Here is a 25,243-nt window from a genome sequence, read left to right as displayed (position 1 = left end):
AGTGTCAGGGTTGTGTTTACTCTAGAAACTGGCTCTGAGCTAGCTGAATCAGTGTCAAATACTACGCATGTGTAAAGAAAGGGTGACTTGGTGGTGGGATACCAGCCTTTGTGGAGTTATTTCAGTAAGGAGGAAGCTCAAGTTTGTTTTTCCCTTTCATTGCTTCCCTAGATTGTCTCAGCGAACGCAAGGCATTCTGAAGGGGAAGTACGAACAGCCAACTGTCATGATACATGTTGGTATCAATGACACAGGTAAACAAAAAATTGAGCTTCTGCAACAGGAATACAGAGAGTTAAGCAATAGATTAAAAAACAGGACTACTAAGGTTGCAATTTCTAGATTACTTCCAGTGCCATGCATTACTGAGTATAGGAATGGGGGTCAAGTCAGATGAATGCACAGCTAAATGGATGGTGTAGGATGGAGGAGTTTAAATTTTTGGATCATTGGGACAGTTTCTGGGATAGATGTGACCTGTACAAGCTGGATGAGTCATACCTGAAATGGAATGGATCCAATATCCTTACTGGGAGGTTTGCTTGTGTTGCTGGGGAGGTTTTAACCTAATATGGCAGAGAGATGACCATAGAGTAGACGTAAAGTTGGAGGTAAGGTCGAATCAGATACTAAAGGAATACTAGAACAGAACAGCAGGCAGAGAAGATGTGGGTATGATATGGCACTTGGAAGGACTGGAAAGCTTAATTTTATCTATTTAAATGTAAGGCAGATGAACTTACAGTATTGATCTGCAGGTGGGAATATATCATTGTTACAATCAGAGACACGGTTGAAGGAAGGACAGGACTGGCAGCTCAACATTCCAAAGTACAGAAGTACGAGGGAGTGGGAGAAGTATTAATAAAAGAGATGGTTACTGCAGTAATGATACAGGATGTCTTAGATGACTTTTCAAATGAGTCTACCTAGGTAGAGCTTAGAATTAAAAGAGATGATCACGCTGCTGGGATTATATATTAGGGCTTCCAATAGTCAGGGGGAGACAGAAGAGCAGATATGCAGGGTTATAGTAGCAGTGACTTCAACTTTGCTAACATTAACTGGGATTGCCTTAGTGTGAAAGGATTATATATAATGGAATTTTTAAAGTGCATCCATGAGACCTTTTCATGCCAATACATAGACAATCCTACTAGAGGCAGTGCAAGGACTAGTCCAAGGAAATGAAGCTGGTCAAGTGGCTCAAATGTCAATGGATGAATATTTTGGGGACAGTGACCATAAATCTGTGTTTCAAAGTTATTATGGAAAGGGATAAGGATAGTACAGAACTTAAGTATGTAAACTGGGAGTAGACCAATTTCAATATCACTAGACAGGATCTGGCAAACATAGACTGGGAGCAGCTACATGCAGCTAACTCTATATTTAGAAAGGGAGTCTTTTAAAAGTAGTACAGTGAGAATTCAGAGCCAGCATATTCCTCTAAGAGAGAAGGGTAAGGGCAGCTAGTCCAGGGTACCCTAGATGTTAAGGGATATCGAGAGTTTGATAAAGAAAAAGGAAGCATATGTCAAGAATAGAGCATTAAAAACAGGGCAGACCTTCTGAATGCAGGAAGGTACTTGAAAAAGAAATTCGGAGGGCAAAGAGGGGCCATGAAATACCTTGGACAGATAGCATTAAGAAAATCCCTAGGGCATTTTAGAAGTATATTAAGAGCAAGAGGATTACCAGAGAAAGAGTGGGGCTTATTAAAGATCAACAGGCCAATCAGTGCATTGAGCCAGAAGATATAGGTGAGGATGAATATTTGTCATCTATATTCACAAAGGGGAAAGACATTACACCTGAAGATTTAATTTAGGATAGTGAGGTTCGAGAACATATTAAAAATAATAAGGAAGTGTATTAGAGGTTTTATCAGGCTAATGTTGCATAAATCCCCAGGACCATTGAGATATATCCCATGCTGCTCTGGGAAGCATATTTAATATTTCATTGGCCACAGGTGAAGTGCCAGATGACTCGAGGAGAGGTGGTTCCTTTGCTCAAGAAGGGTAGCAGAGGTAGGCCAGATAATTACAGACCAGTTAGTCTAGATCGTGGCAAGGAAATTGTTGAAAAAAAAACTTTGAGGGATAAGATTAATGAACACTTGAAAAGGCAGGGATTAAATCAGGGATAGTCAGCATGGATTTGCTGGAGGGAGCTCCTGCCTCGTTAACTTAATTGAGTTTTTTGAAATGGTGATTAAATAAATTGATATGGTGACTAAATATATTTGGTGAGGATAGTACAAAAGGTAAGAGCCCATGGTATCCAAGGCAATTTGGCAAACAGGATCTAAAATTGGTTTTCAAATGGGAAGTGAAGGCTGGAGGAGGGTTATTTCTGTTGTGATTAGCAGAAAGTTTCCTTACCTATGTTTGTCCTGACACCAAAGTCCATGTTGAGAACTCTCCTGACTGTATAACACTATGCCACCAGCTCTGGTGGGTCTCTCCTGGGATGGTGGTGGTAGTGTCTGGGGAATAGCCATGCTCACAAAATTACATCTTACAGAGTTTGTGAGACAGCTCTCCCAATTTTGGCACTAACACCCATATGTTAGTGAGAGTGACTTTGCAGGGTCAACAAAAGGATGAGCTTTATTGTGTCGCTCTCTGTGCTTTAGTCAATGCAAAATGATCTGTCTAGCTTAATTCATTTTGCAGTTTCTTGCATGTGATACAGCTACGTGGAGTGCTAGTTCAGTTCAGAGGACAGTTAAAAGTTACCAATATTGCTTTGGGTCAGGTAAGGATAGCAGTTTCCTTCCAAAAACAAATGAACCAGATGCTATTTTTTCCCAGAACAATTGTTTCAAAGTCATCATTGTACTTTTGAATAATTCAAATTGTAACATCAGCTGTGGTGGAATTCCAACCCAGGTCCCCAGAACATTATCTGTTCTCCAGATTACTGGCAACAGTACCACTATACTATCACCTCCCCTAAGATGCATTCCCTCAAACTGCATTAAGCTAATTTTAATCTGACTCTCTGCTCATTCTGCCACTAATCTTTAGAACGATATCTTATTCATTACTAGTTCTATATATTTCTAACTCAGTTGCACAATCTATCCACTCCTAGCTCAGTCACTCCTAAACTCTTGCAAAGACATTCACATTCCACCATGTTAAATACCTCCTTGTTGGTGTTTCATCAACCAATGACCAGAAAGTCCAATTTGTTCAAAACTCTACCACACATTCAGTTCCACTTGCCTCACATCCCGGTCTATATATTCAATCCAAAATTATGGTCTTTACTTATAAATCAGCTCACCCAACCATGGCCTTACTACATTGTACATCTGCATTCTGCTCTCAATATTGTTTCACAAATGTTCCACGTGTAATGCTCTAACTTAATGTTTATACCCCAGTGTTTACCCTATAATTGTTTTACAGAAGCCTTGGTTCTACTTTTTGAAATCAGCCTTGTATCCATTTCATTAACTTTAAAACCCTAGTCAACATTTGTCTCTTGAAAGTGCCTTTATGGTCCTATTCACTACCTTGCTGGATCAACATCCATTTTGAACACACTTGTTTGTCAAGTTTCCTGGGATTTTTTGTTATGTTAAAGGCAAGTTGTCACCATTGTTATTTTTGCTTCTAATTTTTCTTTCATCCATTACATGTCATGCCATTTAGCAATTGATTAAATTTCCAGGTATGTACTTCTCCTGTACTCTAAATGCTGAGCATTTTATTCTGCTTGTCATCTACTTAAACACTGCTCAACAGCTTTGCCCAGCCTTGAGCCTGATCAGATATTAGGCTGCTCATGCAAAACTTATCAAGTTACTAGCCCTTTTTAATCATTATGACCCACTGAATCCTGAACAAACTACACCATGAAACAGCTAAGCAGTGGTATATAGATTAATTTGGACTGTGAACCATTTGAGCACCCAAATTATAATGGTGATGGAAAATTCAATTTAAAATTTAAAAATATCCTTATTCCATCATGAAGTGCATTGCTGATTTGGCGGTTTGTAACAGGTATTAGCTTTATCCTTCCCATTAAATTATCTAATGAGAAGAATTCATTTTTTTTAATCTTGTGCCTCTCACAGATTGACTTTAATAATATCTTATATGAATAAGGAGAGCTGACTGAAGCTTCCAAAATCATGAGTGGACTAGATAAAGTAGCTGTTTCCACTTGTAAAAGAAACAGGGATGAGAAGACACAGATTTAAAATGATGTGCAAATGAAACAAAGGTAATGAGAGAAAAACATTTTCACGCAGCATGTTATGGTATAGAATGCATTGCCTGGAAATTTGGTGGAGTTAGCATTGGTTGGTAATTTGGATACAAGTTGTTTCCAGGGATATGGGGAGAAAGGCAGGGGATTGCCACTGGATAACAGAACCAATGACTGACCTGCTTCTGTAACAAAAGGATTCTGTGATATTCCAATTGGCTCTGACATACAAAGCTACTTAAATTTGCTTCCTGTTTATTTATCTTTCTCAACCATAAACTCCTGCATGTTGTATCCATTACTATCATCTGTCATCAGTACTATTTTTTTTACTGACACAGCAGCCACTTTCCAGCACAGTATTTCTAATTACTATTGTCTTCATGTATAAGCATTTTACTTTAGGTTAGGCCTGCTTTTGGCCCTAGTTTTGGCCACTTACTCTGTCCTTTCACTAAGAAGCTTCTGACATCTCAGCCAAACTCTCTGAAACTCTCACCAAACCAGTTTATCTTTGAACCTTTCACTTCAAGTCAAAACCATCTCAACTTTGTTTCAGAAACTTCTGATAATCTCTCCAAGTTTCCAATCCTGTCCATTTCTTTTTCAACTCTCCCCAACGCAGCCTCCATTTCCATAGACACACTGAGATGTTTTCTATGTTAAGTACACTATATAAATACAACCTAGTATCTGGCTCAACTGTATCATGTCATCACCTTGCTAACAATCATCCACTGCATACTCAGTATCATTATGAATTTACTTTCCTACCCATATATTCCTCTACCCATCCATCTACTGCAGCTAATTATTGATGTTCACTTCTACAGTTCTTCCAAAACAGTTACTGCTTTGTCTGGATGACATCATTATAGTCGCACCAGCCCGCCAGTCACTTTGTTAACGTCCTCGATTTCCTTGGCAATTTTCTGTCCTTTATCCAACTCTCAGAATTTTGTGCTTTTCGCCTTTGAAAGACAGTCCTTGCACAAGATATTTACAATACCCATATTATTTATTTCCTCAATCACTGACTAGATCCTTTGATATCTCCTTCCAAATCTATGTGCCCTAAAATAGTTTTCAAAACTTCCCATCAACTGATGGGTCTTCAAATTCCTGATCAAAAAGTTGCCAAGAACTAAAATCTCCTGCTGTGCTTTACTCTCTGCCTTTGTCCAATCCATCTTCTCTGGTTATGCCTTTTCTACCTGATTTTGGGCATTTGGTTATGTTTTCATGTGACATTAGTAGTGTCTGGCATTTCATTATTGGTACAATCCTGTGAGTAACAAGTTTCCTTCTATTTTTCCATTTATTTCACCCTTGATCCATCCAATATTCCCATTTTCCTCGAGTTCCTACCATGCATGTCTTCTTTTCATGGTCACAGTCCACCCAACTGTATTAGTCTTCAATTCTACTCCAGTGACTTCTTCTTTATTTCACTGGCTGAGGAGACTCATTTGCTGAATCCAATCTTTCAAGGATCTCTTCTGTGTTTGTTTGTCCTTTCAGAGATCCTTTCAGGTTTAAATTGTCAACTATGAGTTTTCTCAATTCTCCCCCATTTATTATCTACTTTGCACGTTTGCAAAATCACAGTTATCCCCATCATCCTGCCAGCTCACTCAGGAAAATAGAAATGTGTTATATACAGAAATATGAATATAGGTTTACACAACTTATCAATGTTAATATGGAATAATAAATATACTGCAAATTCACAAAATTATGGCATGGTGAGATGTATTTAAAAGGTATTTAATGAGGAACCTAAAAATGAAAGTTAATAAGCTGAAGTGCTAATTTCTTAGCAGCCATTCATTTCATTAGCTCAGATTTTCCAAAATCTTGTTTACCATATGAAATCCCTTATCTGTAGTTATGTCTCACTGATGTATGCAGACAGGTCTCTTGCATTTTTTTCAAGAGCATAATTGCTCAAGGGCCCAAAATAAAATTTATTCATTACTTCTAACCAAATCAATCCACATATCTTGTGAAACTAAATAATTACACCAAAAAAAATTATCAAGTGTAAAAGAAATCCTCGAAAAGTATTGTAAAATAAAACTTGCTCCTGTGTTTTATAGTGTTAAAGAAATAGCTCCAGTTTTGAACTCAAACACTTGCCAGAGCAAATCCTGCCAAAAGAAGCTGTAGGTGGCTTGGCATACAGACAATTTGTAGACCTCAATGATGAATTTGTGCATACATTTCCCAACCACAGTTTCTAAGTAAATCTACATGCGAAATCTACAAAATTCTAACAAGCGGCTCAAAAGATTTTGGAGGTCAGTAGAGAAAGGAAAATGTATCACATAAATTCAGGCAAAAGTAGGGTGGTTCTGGCTTCCCTAAACTGTCAACTTTTATGTCACTATTGCGTTTGGGTCATTTCTCTAGAATGAAGTAGCACCAATTCCTTTAATGTGTCTGGATTAAATGTACCTTACACCCACCTGGTCCAGAGGTATTTTATAATCAGCTCCCCAATACAAAGTCATACCAAGAGAATACACGTGCATCTGCAAAATCAAAAAAGTTATGATTCAGTTAAAATTTACAAAATAGTTAGAATTATTGTGGCATTCTAAATCAAACTTTCATTTTAATATCAATGTAAATTTTAAACTGTTAGAATACACAACTCTCGCACATTGCCATTTTCATTAATTTGGTTTGCTAATTAACAGACCCTAAACTAGAAGGATGTCACTTTCCAAACACTTTGAAAAAAATAGGTCATGCAACAAATCTTTACAGGTTAAACCTTTTGGAGCATTAAGTCCATTTAGTCCAACCTTTAACCTTCAACAATGATATGATGAAAAATGTGAAGCAGCTCTTCACAAAGATTTTTATTGCACATTACCTGGAAGATCCTCATATTAACCATTGCCTATTGATTCATTTTACATTAAAGCAAACTGAAACAACTTGACAAAATGCACATTATTGTTTTATTGGAGTAAAGTGAAAATCAGATACCTGTGACAGAGTTAACTTTACAGATCACATCAAGGGCTAAAATTAAGACACTGGGTGTTCGCCAGTTAAATTAAGCTCCGTTGTTAGCATGAAGATCATGTATTAAAAATACATGTGGCAACCTCAACTGCTGTCAATGCTTAAACATCACAACACCTTAAATAATTTCTTTGCCTGTCACCTGCTGCATCCTACAAATAGTAATGGTCCATTTGATGGCAAAATAAATGATCAACTTTCCCACATGAAATCATAGACATTTAATTCATCTTGGTAACTGGATAGAACAATGGAGCAGAACAGTATTTTTGCATATCATGGATCTGGCTTGAATCTATCTCAGCTAAATGGGAAGTAAGGTCACTCATTTTGCCCTGCTGGTCTTTTGCTAGTCCTTAGATTCTGTGCCTTAGGTGTAATGTCCCTCCTTTCACTCATGAAGTGTACTGCCAATTGCTTCCCCAAGTCCCTTCTCTTTCCTCTCAAGCTTTGAAAATCTTCTCAAAATTGTCCTTATCGTTATCTCCTAAATGGTTTAATGTTTATTTATTTATCTGCTTCTATACCAGACTGTAGAATATTCTTGCAATTTAAAGGATATTTTAGAAATGCAACAGGTTATTATTACTATTAGTATTCATCTCTCTTGCTCTTCAAAGGTTCCCAAATAAAAGTGGTTTGGGTACTTTGAGTGTAATTAATATTGGTTAAGAATTGATGCCACGTAACTACACAACATGCAAAGACTACAAGGATGGCAGATGAAGAAAATTAAGAAACTAAGAGCATGACTGTAAATCTTCAAAGATTTGGTTTATAGATATTCAACAAAGCTAGGGGGGCATTCAATTCCTGACCAGGTGGGCCCAGCTCATGAAATATTCCATTTCACAATAATTTAAATTCATCACTCTAAGCCAATCACTTTCCACCATAATGGACTATATCTTGTTAATCTTCAAAACTTCCTATAACTATAGTTTCAAGTCACTATTTGTCAGAATTAAGAATCTGGGTAATACAATGGCTCAGTGGTTAGTACTGTTGCCTCAGTACCAGGGACCCAAGTTTGATTCCACCCTCGGGCAACTGTCTGTGTTGAGTTTGCACATTCTCCCAGTGTCTGAGGGGGTTTCCTTCGGGTGCTCCAGTTTCCTCCCATGGTCCAAAAAAAAGTGCGGGTTAGGTGGATTGGCAATGCTAAATTGCCCACAGTGTCCAGAGATGTGCAGGCTAGGTGGGTTAGCCATGGAAAATTCAGAGTTACAAGGATAGGGTAGGGGTGGTTGGGTCTGACTGGAATGCCCTTTGGAGGGTCGGTATGGATTCAATGAGCCAAATGCCCTGCTTCTACGATTCTATGATCTAACTTAGTTATTGACCATGAATTAATTAAATTCATACTTTAAAGTTCAACATTCTTCTCCAGGTAATGATTTGTAGATTAAGACTCAATAAAAGTAAATTATTTGAAGCAGTGAAGAAGCAAGTCAAATTATGGGATACTCTGAAGACCTAGTTATTCAATATTAAACTTTAGGCACCCAAGAAAATAATCAAAACCATGCTTCACTTCACTGGTGGCAGAGCATGTGAGCTGGTTGAGTAGCCAAGTTCTGTAAACAAGAGGAATATCACTCTCAATGAAGATTTAGCCATTGAGGCAGCAGTACAGACTTCACAATTGGCCTCATTGCCCCTCAGTTGGAGAGCAAAAGCACCACAGTGCATCCAGTGACAGAAAAATGTATACAAAAGAAAGATAAAGGGGAAAGAAAAGGAGAGGAAACAATCCCATGATGGACTAATTGCTCTAAATTGTTTTATTATCAACACAATGACAGCAATAATGCATTTCTTCACAACGTATTTACCTCAATCAACTACGTAGACTGCTTACTCACCCCCACAGCATTATTTTAAAATTATTGTCCAGTAGTTACTTTCAAGTTTTATTGATCATTAAGATGTGAATTATGTTACAAAAGCCTACCATAGTTACTTGAAAAAAAAATCTGCATTTTTATTAAGATTACAGATAGCTAATTTTACCATTGCAACCATGCTTCCCCTTGAGAGACAATCTTATCCACTGATTAGCTAAATCAGACATTGTGAGATCAGGACTCAATACAAGTCAAAGATGAGGGTTCTCCTGTAGCACAGTAGTATTGTCCCTACCCCTGTACTTGGAGACCCAAGTTCAAGTCCCACCTGCTCCAAAGGTGTGCAATAGCATGCCTGAACAGGTTGGTTAGAAAAATAGGTATAACTCAACAAGCATTCGACGGATGGGGGCACAGGGCTTGCTGCAAGTTTAGACACAGGCAGCTGAGTTTTTGATGCCTTCAAGTCCATCCAATGTACAATGTAAGAGACCAGTATGGAGTGTGTTTGATTAATCAAGTCTAAACACAAGGGAAGTATGAAGCAATGGAGGACTGATGCAGGTGCAAAGTCATGTGAAACTGTGGAGGGAAAACAAAGTGGTCTTTGTACTGGCACAATTATGAGGTCAGAAGCAAATCATGCGATCAGATCTGAGGTCAGGGCTGTGCATAGACTGACTTTAATTGCAGATTGTTGCCAGGCAGAGGCAGGGGAATGGACTTGGAAGCTAGAGGACAGAGTTATGGAGTCTGAGTTGTAAAGCACGGAAACTGACCTTTTTTGGTCCAACATGTCCAATCCGATCGGATATCTTAAATTAATCTAGTCCCATTTGCTGGCATTTGGCCCATAATCCCTCTACACCCTTCCTCGTCATGTACCCCTGATGCCTTTTAAATGTTGCAATTGTACCAGCCTCCTCCACTTCTGTCAGCTCGTTCTATACACCCATCACGCTCTTTGTGAAAACATTGCCCCTTTGGTACCTTTTATAGCTTTCTTCTCTCACCTTAAACCTAATGTCCTCTAGTTCTGGGCTCCCTTACCTTGGGGAAAAAATACCTTGTCTATTTATCTATCCATGCCCCTCATAACTCTGTAAATCTTTATAATGGTCACCCCTCAACCTCTGATGCTCCAGCAAAAACAGCCCCAGCCGATTCAGCTTTGTCCTATAACTCAAACTCACCAAGGTTGAAAACACTGGGTTCAGTCTTCCCAATATCTAACTGAAGTAAATTTCTGCTTGCTATTGAATGCAGAATATGCAATGTAACAATTTAAGAGCAGTGAAGGAGCAGTTACAGTAAGGCAGAAGTGACTGCCTATACAAACTAATACTGTGTCTCTGGATGGTATCACCTAGAGAAAGCGTCTACCTAGAGAAAACCAGCAATACAAAGGCCCAAGGACAGATCCCTGGAGAATGCTAGAGATTAAAGCGTAGGAGCAAAAAGAGAAATCATTTCAAGTGATAAAATGGCTGTCATTAGGTGGATAAGAATGGAATCTCAGGAGAGAAGTCCCACTCAGCTTGGACAACTGTGTAGGAGGTTTAGAAGAAGGACTGTGTAGTTAACAGTGTTAAAATCTGCAGATGGTTTGAAAAAAAGACAAGGAGGGAAAGTCAGCTTTGTCACAGGGACAGAGGTGTAATTTGCAATTTTTGTAAGAGCCTTTTTCAATCTTGTGGTAGGGATGAAAGATTGATTATGGTGGGTGGAGTGGGGGGAGGGGGGAAGGGAGGGGTTGAATTAAAATGTGAACGCTTACTATGTTAGCTATGCTTGGAGCTAAGTTTAGAAGCACTTCTCCATTTAGCAACCTCCTTCCCATTACTGTAACTGTCAATTTTAAATGGGAGAATACCAATTATTTCCCAAACATGCTTTTGGTAGGGAAAACCTCCCTCCACCAGGTTTAAAGCTAAACACGATTAATTCTTCAAAACAAAACCAAATATCACCCAGCAATTTAACTTCAGTTTGTAACTAGATCACGTTGATATAAGTTTCAAAGATTTCAACTTTTCCATTATAATAGCTTGCCTTAATAAGCATCAAAATGTTTACCTGCGGAGAGATTAGATTTTGTTTACATGGAACAGTTATAGAACGCTTCCGTTTTAACCACATAGACACAACACTTAAATATAACACTTGCACAGTATTTTAATCATGCATATTATGAATTTAAACAGCTCCTGTTTCCCACACAGCTGACTGCTTAGTTCCATACCTTTTCAACATCAGAGAGACAGGACAAAGGTCGACTCTGCAAAACCTCTGGGGCTGTAAACGCACGCAGGTCCTGATTGGAAACATTCTCATCAGTGTAAGAAATATTTCCAGAAGGTAATAGCAAAAGAGACCACGGACTGATGATAAAGCCTAGAGCAATAGGGTCAGCTATAGAAAAGAGAAAATGACAACAAATTAATTACAGACATGTGACCTACTCTACCTCAAGCAACTCTGCCCTACCAAGCATCCACACCCTGCCCTTGCTAATGTGCAACAGTTGTTCTCCACATCTGGAAATTATATATTCTGTTGAGTTTGAGGAAAAGGGAAGATAAATGACATATGATAAAGGAGTACATTGAGCATTACCACGGTTCTCCAACCTTTCATTTAAAAAAAAATCCAGTTCTCTCCTCAAGAACAATTTACTATTCAATTCTCATATTATGGACTGTATCTTTTAATGCTGCTTTATTTAGATTAGATTAGATTCCCTACAGTGTGGAAACAGGCCCTTAGGCCCAACCAGTCCACACCGACCCTCCAAAGCGTAACGCACCCAGACCCATTCCCTTTGACTAAAGCACCTAGCACTATGGGCAATTTAGCATGGCCAATTCACCTAACCTGCACATCTTTGGACTGTGGGAAGAAACCGGAGCAAACCCACGCAGACAATGGGAGAATGTCTGTCTGTGTGGAGTTTGCACAGTCACCCGAGGCTGGAATCGAACCTGGGACCCTGGTGCTGTGAGGCAGCAGTGCTAACCACTGAGCCACCGTGCCACCCTAAGCTATGAGTCAAGCTCTGCAGTACAGAGTATCTCTCTACAAGACTGTATTGAAAATACAATTAGACATCAAAATGACAAAAAGCTATTAAAACTACCCTATTGACTATATTGCTGGTGACACTTTGCTACACAGTGGAAAGTGAACCAACAGGGTGTAACAAAATCTCCACCCACCTGAAAATGGGGAAAACTGTCTCACCACAAAAGCTCATAAGGCAAATGAACATGGTAGGTCATTCTGTTCTCCAAACTCATTAACTGAACGAGGCACACAAACGTGATGGAGAAGGAACATTTCGCATGCAAAATTTTAAAATAACACTCCTGACTCTAATGTCCAAATAGGTGATATAAATCAGAAAGAATCTTTGTTGCTGCAGTGATTGTTGTACACCTCCACTTCCCAATCTATTTAATTACCTGTAGCCCCTACTTCTGATGTTGTCTTGTTTTCAGCTTGTTAGCCATCCTGAGGGTTATCTCCTGACAAAGCATATTGTCAACTTAACCATGAGCACAGTACTTTTATAAATGGTGAACAGAACATGCATTTATTATGTTATCCTATCCAGGTAAGAAACTAACACCCAACAAAAGGAAAAGAAGAATCCAAAGAGAAAATTAAATTGTACAACAATTTAGGAGATGCACAATGACCTATTATTTCTGGAATGCCAATTCAGAGACTAAGGTAACGAATTCGAACCCAGGTTCAAATTCTGCCATGACAGATGGTGGCATTTGAATTTAATAAAAATCTGGAAAGAAGAGTCTAATGACTACCATGAAACCATTGCCAATTGTTCAAAAAACCCATCTGGTTCACTAATGTCTTTTAGGGAAGGCAGATGCCATCCTTAGCTGGTCTGACCTCAATGGGACTCTAGACCTGCAGCAATGTGGTTGACTTTTAAATAACTTCTGGGATGGGCAATAAATGCTGGCCTGACCAGCGACATTCTCATCCCATGAGTGATTGAGTCAGTAAATAAATAAATGAAACTGCATGCTCAAGTGAACATAAAAGGCTACTCTGACCTCTGCCCTCCAACAATTTAATGCACATCAAGATACTCTCAGAAAGATGAAAACCACAGCCAAGCATTCCTGATGGAAACAAACCAGAAATGAATAAACATGCTTTTCTATTTCAGGACACTAATAAAGGTCATCTTTATAGATGTTCTTTGAGTAGTCAGATATAGTTTGAGTTGATTGTTTTTAAGGGGGCCTATGTGAATTATATTTTATCTTCAAATATATTGTAACTACTTAACCATCAGACCTTTCAATATCAACTTCTTAAATCTACAAAAGATTTGATTTCATTCTGACTACATACTTCATCATTTATTCTCCCTTTAAGTGCTGACATGTTACAGGCCATTAAGTGACAGCCACCACACAGCCTTATCATTATATTTAATCACTTGCCCTGACACTGTAAAGAATATTAAATTCATTGATCAGGATTGAGATACTATATTTAAAGAGAACCTAATTAAATACTTTTCAAAGTCACACACAGCATTGAATCAGTGTTACTTCACCTGGATATTTAAGCCTTAAACTTTATTCACAAAATTAAAACATTAAAATGATCCCCTATGCATAAATAGCATGCATAAAAACAAAAGGTTGAGTTCAAGTTATTGGTAAAATCTGCAAAGTTTTAACAGATAAATCATTACAATAAGATATTTGAACAATAATGTTATCAATACAGAAGGCAGCTTAATGTTCTTTTTGAAACACCTTCAAAAATATGAACAAGTATAAAAAATGAGTAAAATAATATCTTCAAGTTTCAAAATTACATGGTAACATTGAAGGAATAGCTTGCCTGAGAAGAACTAATTTATTTATGCAGAGTGGGCATAAACATATCTACAATTTACTGTGTGAAAGACAGTATCACTCCTGAAAAAATTGAATGTGCACAACTGCCTGTCATGATGCACTTAATATAGTACAGTTACATAGTACTTCAGAGTTGGCCACTGTTCAGGGACATGAGTGTGACTTTGAACCATGACTGGTAAATATTTCATGCAGGACTTTGGTGACAATGTCCATAGTTGTGGAATATACTACCTTCAATCAATCAATCAATTGGGTGAAATAATCCAACCACCATTAGATACAAATTTGTACATTCAAACACAAACAGGTCAGCCCCTTTACTTTTTAAAGTCTAGAAGGAAAAGTTGCAAGAATCACTGGTTCCCTTCTATTATGACTACATGGCACTTGCCTAACAGTTAGTTCTATGTCATAGAGTCATAGAGATGTACAGCATGGAAACAGACCCGTCGGTCCAACCCGTCCATGCCAACCATATATTCCAACCCAATCTAGTCTCACCTGCCAGCACCCGGCCCATATCCCTCCAAACCCTTCCTATTCATATACCCATCCAAATGCCTCTTAAATGTTGCAATTGTACCAGCCTCCACCACTTCCTCTGGCAGCTCATTCCATACACGTACCACCCTCTACGTGAAAAAGTTGCCCCTTAGGTCTCATATCTTTCCCCTCTCACCCTAAACCTATGCCCTCTAGTTCTGGACTCCCCAACCCCAGGGAAAAGACTTTGTCTATTTATCCTTCTACCTGTTGGTGCTTCCTGGCCACTACACCAAAACTCAAGCACTGTTTCTACATTTGTGATGCCCAGGTGCCCTCAATGCGTCTTGTCAAGGTTATTGGTTCATCATGAAGGAGGGCTGAGTCTGTCATCAAAAACCAATAGGCCATCAACAACATTTAGAACAAAAGTCTGTGAGTGAAATTGCTTTTCATAATTAAGCCACTAGCTTTCAATATTGGCTAGATTTCTTTACCATATCAATCAACGGAGAGACATTTGGCATCTTTTCTTGGTTCCTCTCTGAAAACGTTAAGCTTTGTATGTTTCACTGGCCACAACATTCTTTTTGCTTGAATATTTGATTCAAAGTTCACTGGCAGAATCTTTCATGTGTTAGAATAAGGTTGTGAACAATCAATCGGAGAACAATCTTACGACAGATCACTAACTTTCCTCGCTGTTATATAGTCAGACGTGCAAACTTTATAACTTGAAGACAAATTTGTTATATCAGTGGAGCCATTCTTGCCAACATTTCTTTATCTACACAACGAGATAAATAGTTTATGATCGGTCTCCATAAAACCCGATATGCAATCTGAAAATCTCTCAGACACATGTAACAAGAGAAAGTCCTTTCTGATAATTGTATGTTGATTTTTCATATCAGGTAATGCTCAGGATTCATAATATATTGGTTTTATATGTCTGATCTGTTCTGCTCCAATACCTGTGGCTAACACACTGCAGCAATAGTAGTCAGGAACAATGGATTATAATGGGCCAAGATTAAGATCATTAGTCTGATCCACACGCTAGCCAGCTAAATGACATATTGACTTTTATTGTAAAGTGATTAAAATAAAGGAAGATGACTGTATTGCTGCAGTTTCACAGAGTCATAGAATCCCTACAGTGTGGAAACAAGCCCTTTGGCCCAACAATTCCACACCGACCCTCCGAAGAGTCTCCAACCCAGACCCATTTACCCCTGACTAGTGCACCTACCCTACACATCCCTGAACACTTTAGGCAATTTAACATGGCCAATCCACCTTAACCTGTTCATCTTTGAACTGGAGAGGAAACCAGAGGAAACCCATGCGAACACGGGGAGAACGTGCAAACTCCACACAGACAGTCACCAGAGGCTGGAATCGTACCTGGGTCCCTGGTGCTGTGAGGCTGCAGTACTAACCAGATTCTGGATCCGTGGTGCTGGAAGAGCACAGCAGTTCAGGCAGCATCCAAGGAGCTTCGAAATCGACATTTCGGGCAAAAGCCCTTCATCAGGAATAAAGGCAGTGAGCCTGAAGCGTGGAGAGATAAGCTAGAGGAGGGTGGGGGTGGGGAGAAAGTAGCATGGAGTACAATGGGTGAGTGGGGGAGGGGATGAAGGTGCTAGGTCAGGGAGGAGAGGGTGGAGTGGATAGGTGGAAAAGGAGATAGGCAGGTAGGACAAGTCCGGACAAGTCATGGCGACAGTGCTGAGCTGGAAGTTTAGAACTAGGGTGAGGTGGGGGAAGGGGAAATGAGGAAACTGTTGAAGTCCACATTGATGCCCTAGGGTTGAAGTGTTCCGAGGCGGAAAATGAGGCGTTCTTCCTCCAGGCGTCTGGTGGTGAGGGAGCGGAGGTGAAGGAGGTCCAGGACCTCCATGTCCTCGGCAGAGTGGGAGGGGGAGTTGAAATGTTGGGCCATGGACTAACCACCCTGTCAACCAGTAATTGAAAACATTTAATTTGCTGTACAGTGCTTTCGGATGATATGAGGTCATGAAGGGCACTGTAAAAATGCAATGCCTGACGTCCATTTAGACAGTCAGTTTCCACTTTTTAATGATTTGCTCTTTTGTTTTTAGATCCTCCCCAAATTCGACTGCCTCGTAACTTGAGGGAATCTGGGCAGCAATTAAACCTGTCCAAACCAATCCAGGTGAGTAACTGGGCCATAGATTGTGTGAGACTTCATGTGAAGTACGTGTGTTTTACCTAAGGAAGGATATATTTGCGTTCAAAAGAAAATTCACTAGATTGGGTCTTCATATCATGGGGTCAGCCTGTGATAAGAGTTGTAGTGAACTGGGTCCATATTTAGACAGAATGAGAGATAATCTCATTGAAACATACAAGATTCTGAAGGGGCTTGTTAAGATAGACATCAAGAGATTATTTCCCAGATTAGGCAATCAGGGAACATGGGGGCACAGCCTTAGGATAAATGGCCAATTGTTCAGAATTGAGAGGAGGGGAAATTTCTTCACACAGAGGGTTGTAAATCCTTAAAATTTACTAATCCGATGGTTGTGGATAGCTGCAACATTAAATAATTCAAGGGTGAAATAAGTAGATATGTACTCTCTCAGGGAATTAAGGAATGTGGACAACGAGCAGGAACATGGAGTTGCGGTGAAGATCAGCAACAATTGTTTTAAAATATGGTTTTATGGGGTTTATACACAGATTTATGGGGCTGTATGGTGGATTCCTACTTCCTACTAGTAATTATTTTCTCAATTACTAGAAACAAGTGCAGGAGAAGTGACTGTGCATTATTTCCCCAAAGAAATGCCCTGCAAAGCCCCTACTCTCCCCAAGTTGCCCAATGGAAGTAAAACCTGAAACGGCTAATTCGCTGTCCTGCCAAGTGTGAAGACCTGCAGAGCTCCACAAGTTCTTTAATCTATTTACCTGCAAGTATGATGTAACCTTCAAAACACAGACTACTAAATATAAAGGATACTTTTGAGTTAAAACCTTTCTGAAGGAGTCAATTTGCAATAAGGAATGGCATGAGTTAAGTTCTTGAAACATTTAAGTTCTTTCCTTCTCAAAGGCTTTCAGTGCCAGCCTGAATTGCTATTTGAATTGCCAGTCCGTGATGAACTGGTTTTGTCAGTTTATTACTAGAACACTGGAAAAATCAAGGTAACAGGTTTAGTGCTCCATGAGTGAGAAACTAACCCCACCCTTTAGAAGTAAAACCAGAGTATCACAAAGTAGCATTGATACAACAGCAGCAAAAGATAAACGATGTAGATTGCCCACTCCCAACTATCAGAAGTAGAAAGCAAGACACTTGGACAACAGCGTAGGGGCCTGTCAAACTAACTGCACAAAAAAAACTTCTATTTGCATCTCCAGAATATTTCTGCAATGAAGTTAATCCTTGATTTCTACTTGCTAAACTGCTGAGTTAATTCTGTGATGATTATAGACAATTCAAGTCCTGACATGCTCAAAACAATCATACAAACTGCTCAGGTTTAGTTATTGATGCTGGCCCAATAGTAGGTAGTGCCATATCAACATAATACAAACACAGCTTACTTTTACAATCTTCACTAAGGATTTCAATGCTAACTTTTGCTGGCATGAATTGGGAGTCAACAATTAAAAACCTGAACATTTTATTTTGTCATTAAAAAAGCTTAATCAATGAACTAGTTATAAGAGGTGTACAAGATATCTTCATGTCAAATCAGTCAAATCATTATTCAATTAAACATGTTCACCTCATGCATGTGCAAAGGTACAGAGTAGCTCTGATACAGTACAAAACATGTCATCATCTCTGGTCTCAAACATACTTTTGAGGATGAATGAATACATTTTTGACTGCCCAAAGATTCCATCATGATGGCTTCTGTAAAAATTGGTTCTTTTAATACGTTTGGAGCCAAGATTTGGGTTTGAAATAGAAATCTCACAAGTTTATAAATTTATAATCTCACAAGGCCACGCCCCTGCTATTTCTTTCCTTCCACTGGCTGTGCTTAAAATATTTAATGATTAGCGAGTACCAAGTAGGAATGAGTTCTGATGAAGTCGCCAGACTTGAAACATTAACTCTGTTTTATTCCCGCAAATACTGCCAGACCTGCTAAGTTTTGCCAGTGACTTCTGCTTTTGTTTCAGATCTCTGGCATCTACAGTTCTAAGTTGAATAAGGAGAGCCATCTGCCATCTGAAGAGGCAACAATGTTTGGCTCTCAGAAAAAGCACCATCTATCCACAAAAGGTACCACAGCATGTTTAGCTCATATTCCTTTACAATTTCATCAAACAGGATGTCAACTAACTGGACCTCAACTCCTTTGTTTTTTTCTCTGGTTTTTCCTTCTTGCTTTAACTTATGACGGTGGGATCTTGTTACCACATGGTCTGGAAAAATTCCAGGTATTTCCCTTTTAACTCCTCAGTTCCTTGGTTTTCCTTCGGCTTCTCCACTACAAGGGGCATCACTCCCACCTTGGAAAAGACCCAGCAGGATCAAATAACGAACTGTATTCCTGGAATAGACACTTTTTCAATCATTCCCACTGTCACTTCCCCAGTCTTGACTGGTCTTTCCAACATGATCTTATAGGGGAATGCTAAATCTCTTTCCATTTATCCCGCAGATTATCACTCTTTCGGGTAACATTTCAGAAGGAGTGTAAATACTTTCAACTCTCACTATCAGAGACTGACTGGCTGTTGTATTTCTCAACATTTGAACTCCTTTATCTTCTCCCTGTTCTTCCTGAGTAAACCTTACCTACAGAGATGAAGTCTTTGTAGAGATTGGGTACCATCTCACGATCCAGCCCAAATCTAGGACTCTCCTGAAGTTCCTAGACTTCTTTTGGGATTTCCTTCACTACTTCAACTGATCCCATTGGTTTCGCCTCCTTTACCACATCATTTTTCCCAGTGCCTTTCTTAAACCACCAGCACTATGAGTTTATTTGTCCCACCTTATTACAGAGAAAACATTTGAGGCCTTTCACCTCCTTTTCACCCTCTTGGGTTTCTTTTTTCAACTGTGGTAAACTATTCCCAGTGCAACCTACATTTTGTTTTTCAGTGAAGGATCTCCCTCTTTCCAAGTTCTATCCCTCACGGAATGAAATTGCGATCAGAAGCTAAATTTAGATTTACACACTAATACATATTCATCCACCATCTCTGCAGCTCTTCTCGCTGTTTGAACCTTCTATCCCTCAATATAAGTTCTTACCATTTCTGGAAGTGAGTTTTTAAATTCCTCCAGCAGAATAATCTAAAATCCTCATATGTCTTTTTTTATCTTTAATGCTCTCACCCATCTATCAAAGCTGCTATGTCTAATACTTTCAAACTTGACTTAAGTCTGACCTGTCTCCTTCTTTATGTTTCTGAACTGTTGTTATCAGCTACAAGATTATAAATTCTGTACATTTCTGGGTGCTAAAATTGTTTACCAGGACATTCCTTGTAGCTAATACACTTGAATCCAGGCAGAGATTGGATAAACTTGGATTGTCTTCACTACAGCATCGGAGGCTGAGAGGAGGGGTGACTAGATGGAAGTATATAAAATTATGAGGGACACGAATCGGGTGCATAGTCAGTTTTTGTTCCCCAGGGCAGAAATGTCAAATACTGCGGATTTAAGTTTAAAGTTAGAGGGGAACAGTTTAAAAGGGAGATGTGCAGGACAAGATTTTTTAAAAAACAGAGGGGGAAGATGCCTGGAACGCACTGCAAAGGGGCAGAGACGACAGCAATGCTTAAGAGGCATTTAGACAAAGACATGAACAGGCAGGGATACAAGGGAAACTGATCATGTGCAGGCAGATGGGATTAGTTGAGAATACCATCATGGTTTTACACAGATATGGTGGGTCAAATAGCCTGCTCCTGTGCTGGACTCTTCTACGTTCTAGAAGGTCATATCTGCTCTGCAACTTTACCTCCACCTTTCCACACTATTCACAAGTGCTATTATTTCCTAAGAACTTAAAAAATAATGACCTTTAACTTGAAAATAAGGTTTTTATTCCATTTTGGAATTTAATCTAAGTAAAATATGGTACCCAACAAAAAAGGGTGATAGCATCTTATTTTTGAAAAATACTACTGTCTTATTTTTATAGCCTTTAAAAGGCAACGTGAAATTTACACACTAGAATTTGTGGGCTGGAGACAGTTGTGAGTAAAGAGAAATGAGCAACCTGACTTCATTCCTTCCATTTCTCTTTCTCGCACTGACCGAATAGGAAAGAGTGGCCAATCTGTTTTTCAGAGGTGGATTACTTACCAAAATATTTTGATGATGTTGCTGGCAATCATTTTAAGTCTATTTCAACTCTAAGGGGAAGCTTGAAAGTAATAATGCCACCAGGTCAGTGCCTTTCTATCACTGCCCAGGGGAATGGAAGGCTGGAAATATTTCACCAATTCCAGTGTAGTCCTCCATCCCCTGAAATAGGGAGTGAACCTCCTCCTCCCAGTGACTGACCAGACCTCTCCTCCTCTGCCACTGACTTAGTCTTGAACCTACACCACTCCACACTTCGCAACACCCAACTCCCAACACACCACAATCTGTATCCTGAGTGCTTTCTGGCCTCAAAGCAACCCAAGCTCTCAAGTTATTTGGCTATGAGGTAGGAAACCTACAAAAATACATGAAAACAGATCCTGTTTACAGGTTAAATGCCACCCTTACTTTAAGATATTCTAACCAAAACTGTTCTTCAGCCCTCTGCATTCCCACATTAGTGTAATTATAGGCCGAGAACTGCAGTGAAACGCAAAGGATTTCACACGGATATACTGAAGTCGCTAAGTGTTTAGTAGACTCATAGATTCCCTGTAGTTTGGAAGCAGGCCATTCAGCCCACTGAGTCCACACCATCCCACTGAGACCCAGCCCCCTACCCTATTCCTGTAACCCTGCATTTCCTATGGCTAATCGACCTAGCCTGCGTATCCCTGGACACTGTAGGCAATATAGCATGGCTATTCCGTCAAACCTGCTAGTTTTTGTGGGAGGAAACTGGAGCACTGGGGAGTATGTGCAAACTTCACGCAGTCACCTTAGGTTGGACTTGAACCCAGGTCCCTGGCACTATGAGGCAGCTGTGCTAACCCCAACGAGCTACCATGCCACTTATTTAGTGTCAATAAGTAATCAGGGCTGTAAAAGTAGTTAACATTTGCAGGCAATGTGGTGACCCAAGTGGGATATGTGCATATGCTGAAGTGTGGCACTGGAAAAGTACAGCAGGTCAGACAGCAAACGAGGAGCAGAGCAGTCGATGTTTCGGGCATAAGCCCTTCATCAGGAATGTGATGGGGAAGGTGCCTGAGAGATAGGTAGGGAGGAGTGCTGGGGGAAGTGGGGGGAAGGTAGCTGGGAAGACAGTAAGTGGATGCAGGTCTGGGAGGGTGGAGTGGATAGGTGGGAAGGAAGATGGGCAGGTAGGATAGGTGAAGAGGGTGGTGCAGAGTTGGAGGGTTGGATCTGGGATAAGGTGGGGGGAGGGAATGTATTAAAACTAGTGAAGTTGACGTTGATGCCGTATGGTCGGAGGGTCCCAAGGCCGAAGATGAGGTGTTCTTCCTTCAGTTGTCAGGCGACTAAGATTTGGCAGTGTAGGAGGCCCAGGACTTGCATGTCATTGGGACAGTGATGCGTGCGTCCCAGAGATGTTCCCTGAAACACTCCACAAGTTGGTGTGCTGTCTCTCCGATGTAAAGAGCCACGGACACAGTAGGTGTGGTGGGTGGATTTGCAGGAAAATCTCCACCAAATGTGAAAAGATCTTTTGGAGACTTGGATGGAGGTGAGGGGGGGCGGGGGGAGAGGAGGTATGGGTGCAGGTTTTATACCGCTTGCGGCAGCAAGGGAAGATATCGTGTGTAGAGGGTGGGTTGGTGAAGAATATAGACCTAATGAGGGAGTCATGGGAGGATTGGTCTCTGCGGAGTGCTGACAGGGGTGGGAAGGGAAATATATAATGGGTGGTAGGGTCTAATTGTGGATGGTGGAAATGGCGGAGGATAATACATTAGGTCCATGCCCTCCACCAACTCACCCTCCACACGCTGTACCTTCCCCTACTGTTGCAAGATGTTTAAAACCTGTGCCCACACCTCCCTCCCTCTTCTATGACCAAGGCCCCAAAGGAAGTTTTCAGATCGGCAGAGACTTTCCTGCACCTCCAAACACCTCATCTACAGTTAGAAAGTGAGGACTGCAGATGCTGGAGATCAGAGTCGAGAGTGTGGTGCTGGAAAAGCATAGCAGGTCAGGCAGCATCTGAGAAGCAGGAGAATCGACGTTTCGGGCATAAGCCCTTCACCATTGCGTCCATTGCTCCCAATGTGGTCTCCTCTACATCGGGGAGACAGGACATCAACTCGCGGAGTCTTCAGCATCTGTATTGCTCACTTTTTCCCAGATAAGTGTGTATGCCCATTCAAAATATTTGCAGATTAGAGCACATTATGCACTGCTTTGTTAATTGTCACCATCAAATACAATACATATGAATCTAAATTGTTCCCAAATGCAAGTCTCTGATGTCATGTCTTTGCCACAATATTAGAATGGGGAAGTTACGTAGAACATAAATCAATGGAAATGTACGCAGCACCAAAATATACACTTGAACAAAACTGGCAACTATATATAACATGAAAAAATCTCACTTATGCCACTGTTCGAGGATGTATTAGGATTACGTATTCTGTCTATCCTGCAAAACCAACAGGATTCTTGAAACATTGAGAACAAGTGTTCACAGATTAAAAATATAGTACTTATTCATAGACTTATAATAATTTCAACCACTTGCCAGTAGGAGCACGTTGAGAATAACGCATTATAATTTGGTTATCGGGTTGAACCATTCCTTCAAATCCAGACTCCAGTTACAGTTCACTCAGTTATATACTAAGCTCAACCACAATTCATTCATCTAAAAATATTTTAAACTATGCAACTATAAACTTCTAGTTATAAACTGTAAGTATGACCACTGGGTAAAATTATAATGTCTGTAGACTACCACATTTTTGACCATATTGTTTTCTACATTCTTAGGTATCTTATCTTTCCTTCTGGAGGTCACCAGTCCATTTTAATTAACTTTCAACTGGATTGTGTCGAACAATTCCAAGTCTGGTAACTCCTCCGTGCTCCAAGCTGTAATCAACATGCAGCTGTTGATCTCAAGCAAGGATTTTCCTTTTGCTTTCTCTCAGGGAAAGCTGTCTGCCTGTGTCAAACTGGCCTTAATCATTACTTGGAATCAATTTGGCTGGGGAGGTCGAACAGATTGGTGCAAGGTTGCCAGCTGTCCCATGCCTTTCTGGAACACATTGGAACTACACTGGGTATTATTTACATTGCATATCAATAGTTCTCTTCCCCTCACGGTCCCCCTGCAAAAGCCATTCTCTCAGGAAGTGTTTTTTAAAACATCTCCCCTTACTCTTCTCCCTGAAAAACACAAAACTAATTTTCTAGTGTCCCTTAATTTATCCCAGTTAGTCACTCTGTGTAGGTTGCACAAACAGTGCATGCACTTGGAAAGATCATGGATATTGCTTTTTTTTGGGCGGCGAGGGGGGGTGCGGGCGGGGGAGAATGAGATGAGAGCATTGTCTTAGTCAGAGATCATTGATACCATGTCAGGGGGTTGGTTGTAGGATGTGGGATTTGGTCATCTATACCTCTGACTCATCCCTATTAAAACTAAAAGCAAGCAAATTTGAATCACACCCACCTAAGAGCCACATGGTGAATTGGATTTTCCTACCTGTGTTGCATTGTGCAGAGAGTATTCTTTTTGTTATCATTCATTCACAGGACATGGGAATCAGTGGTTGGGCCAGTATTCATTGTCCAACCCTAGTTTTCCTTAAGGAGGTGTGGTGAGCAGTCTTCTTGAATCACTGCAGTCGTTTAGTATAGGTACACCCATAATCCCACTAGGAGGAAAATTCCAGGATTTTCTATTCCATATTTTAACTCTTTCATACCTATGTCACAATAAACCAGGTTTCTTCTAAACTGCCGTCTTATGAAGAAAACATTTACATTCATGAACAATCATGTTCCATGAAGCAACAAGTGCATTTGTCTCTAATTATAAGAAAAAATAAATACTAGTGACACTGTTAAATAAGATATAACTACTTCTGGATAATCACAAACTGCACTTCACATATGCCAATTTGAATGCCACTGATAAATGTGAGGTCATCCATTTTAGTAGGAAAAAAACCAGTAAAAAGGACAATTATTTGAACAGTAAAAAATTGCAGCACGTTGCTATGCAGAGGGACCTGGGTGTCCTTATCCATGAAGGCTGGTCTGCAGGTGTAACAGGTAATTAAGAAGGCAAATGGAATGTTGTCTTTTATTGCTAAACAGGTTGAGTTTAAAAGCAGGGCAGTTATGTGGCAGCTGTATGAGGTGCTGGTGAGGCCACACCTGGATTACTGTGTACAAATGTGGTCTCCTTACTTAAGAAAGGATGTACTGACACTGGGGGCGCACAGGAGATTCACTAGGTTGATTCCGGAGTTGAGAAAGTTGGTTTATGAGGACAGACTAAGAAGACTGGGATTATATACATTGGAATTTAGAAGAATGGGGTGGGGTGGGGGTGGGGTGGGGGTGGGGGAATCTTATAGAAACATATAAAATTATCAAGGGAATAGATAGGATAGAAGCAGGGA

General features: G+C 40.0%; 1 protein-coding gene across 9 annotated transcripts in view; it reads right to left on the bottom strand.

Annotated features, from left to right (window-relative positions):
* Window positions 1-25,243, bottom strand: part of ptpn13 (protein tyrosine phosphatase non-receptor type 13) — a 265,898-nt gene that overhangs the window by 206,032 nt on the left and 34,623 nt on the right. For 8 of the 9 annotated variants that reach the window (XM_043695917.2, XM_087985860.1, XM_087985871.1 and 5 more), the window contains exons 3-4: window positions 11,356-11,525; window positions 6,699-6,764 (exon numbers count right to left, since the gene is read on the bottom strand). The exons of the other annotated variant lie outside the window; for it this stretch is intronic. In XM_043695917.2, coding sequence (XP_043551852.2) covers window positions 6,699-6,764; window positions 11,356-11,525 — 236 coding nt within the window. The remainder of the gene's footprint in view (window positions 1-6,698; window positions 6,765-11,355; window positions 11,526-25,243) is intronic. 9 annotated transcript variants of the gene reach the window in all.

This window comes from Chiloscyllium plagiosum, unplaced genomic scaffold (genome assembly GCF_037043375.1).
Source record: "Chiloscyllium plagiosum isolate Xiang-an unplaced genomic scaffold, Cpla_swu_hap1 HiC_scaffold_1, whole genome shotgun sequence".
Lineage (NCBI taxonomy): Eukaryota > Metazoa > Chordata > Chondrichthyes > Orectolobiformes > Hemiscylliidae > Chiloscyllium > Chiloscyllium plagiosum.
This window is presented reverse-complemented; position numbering and strand designations above follow the sequence as displayed.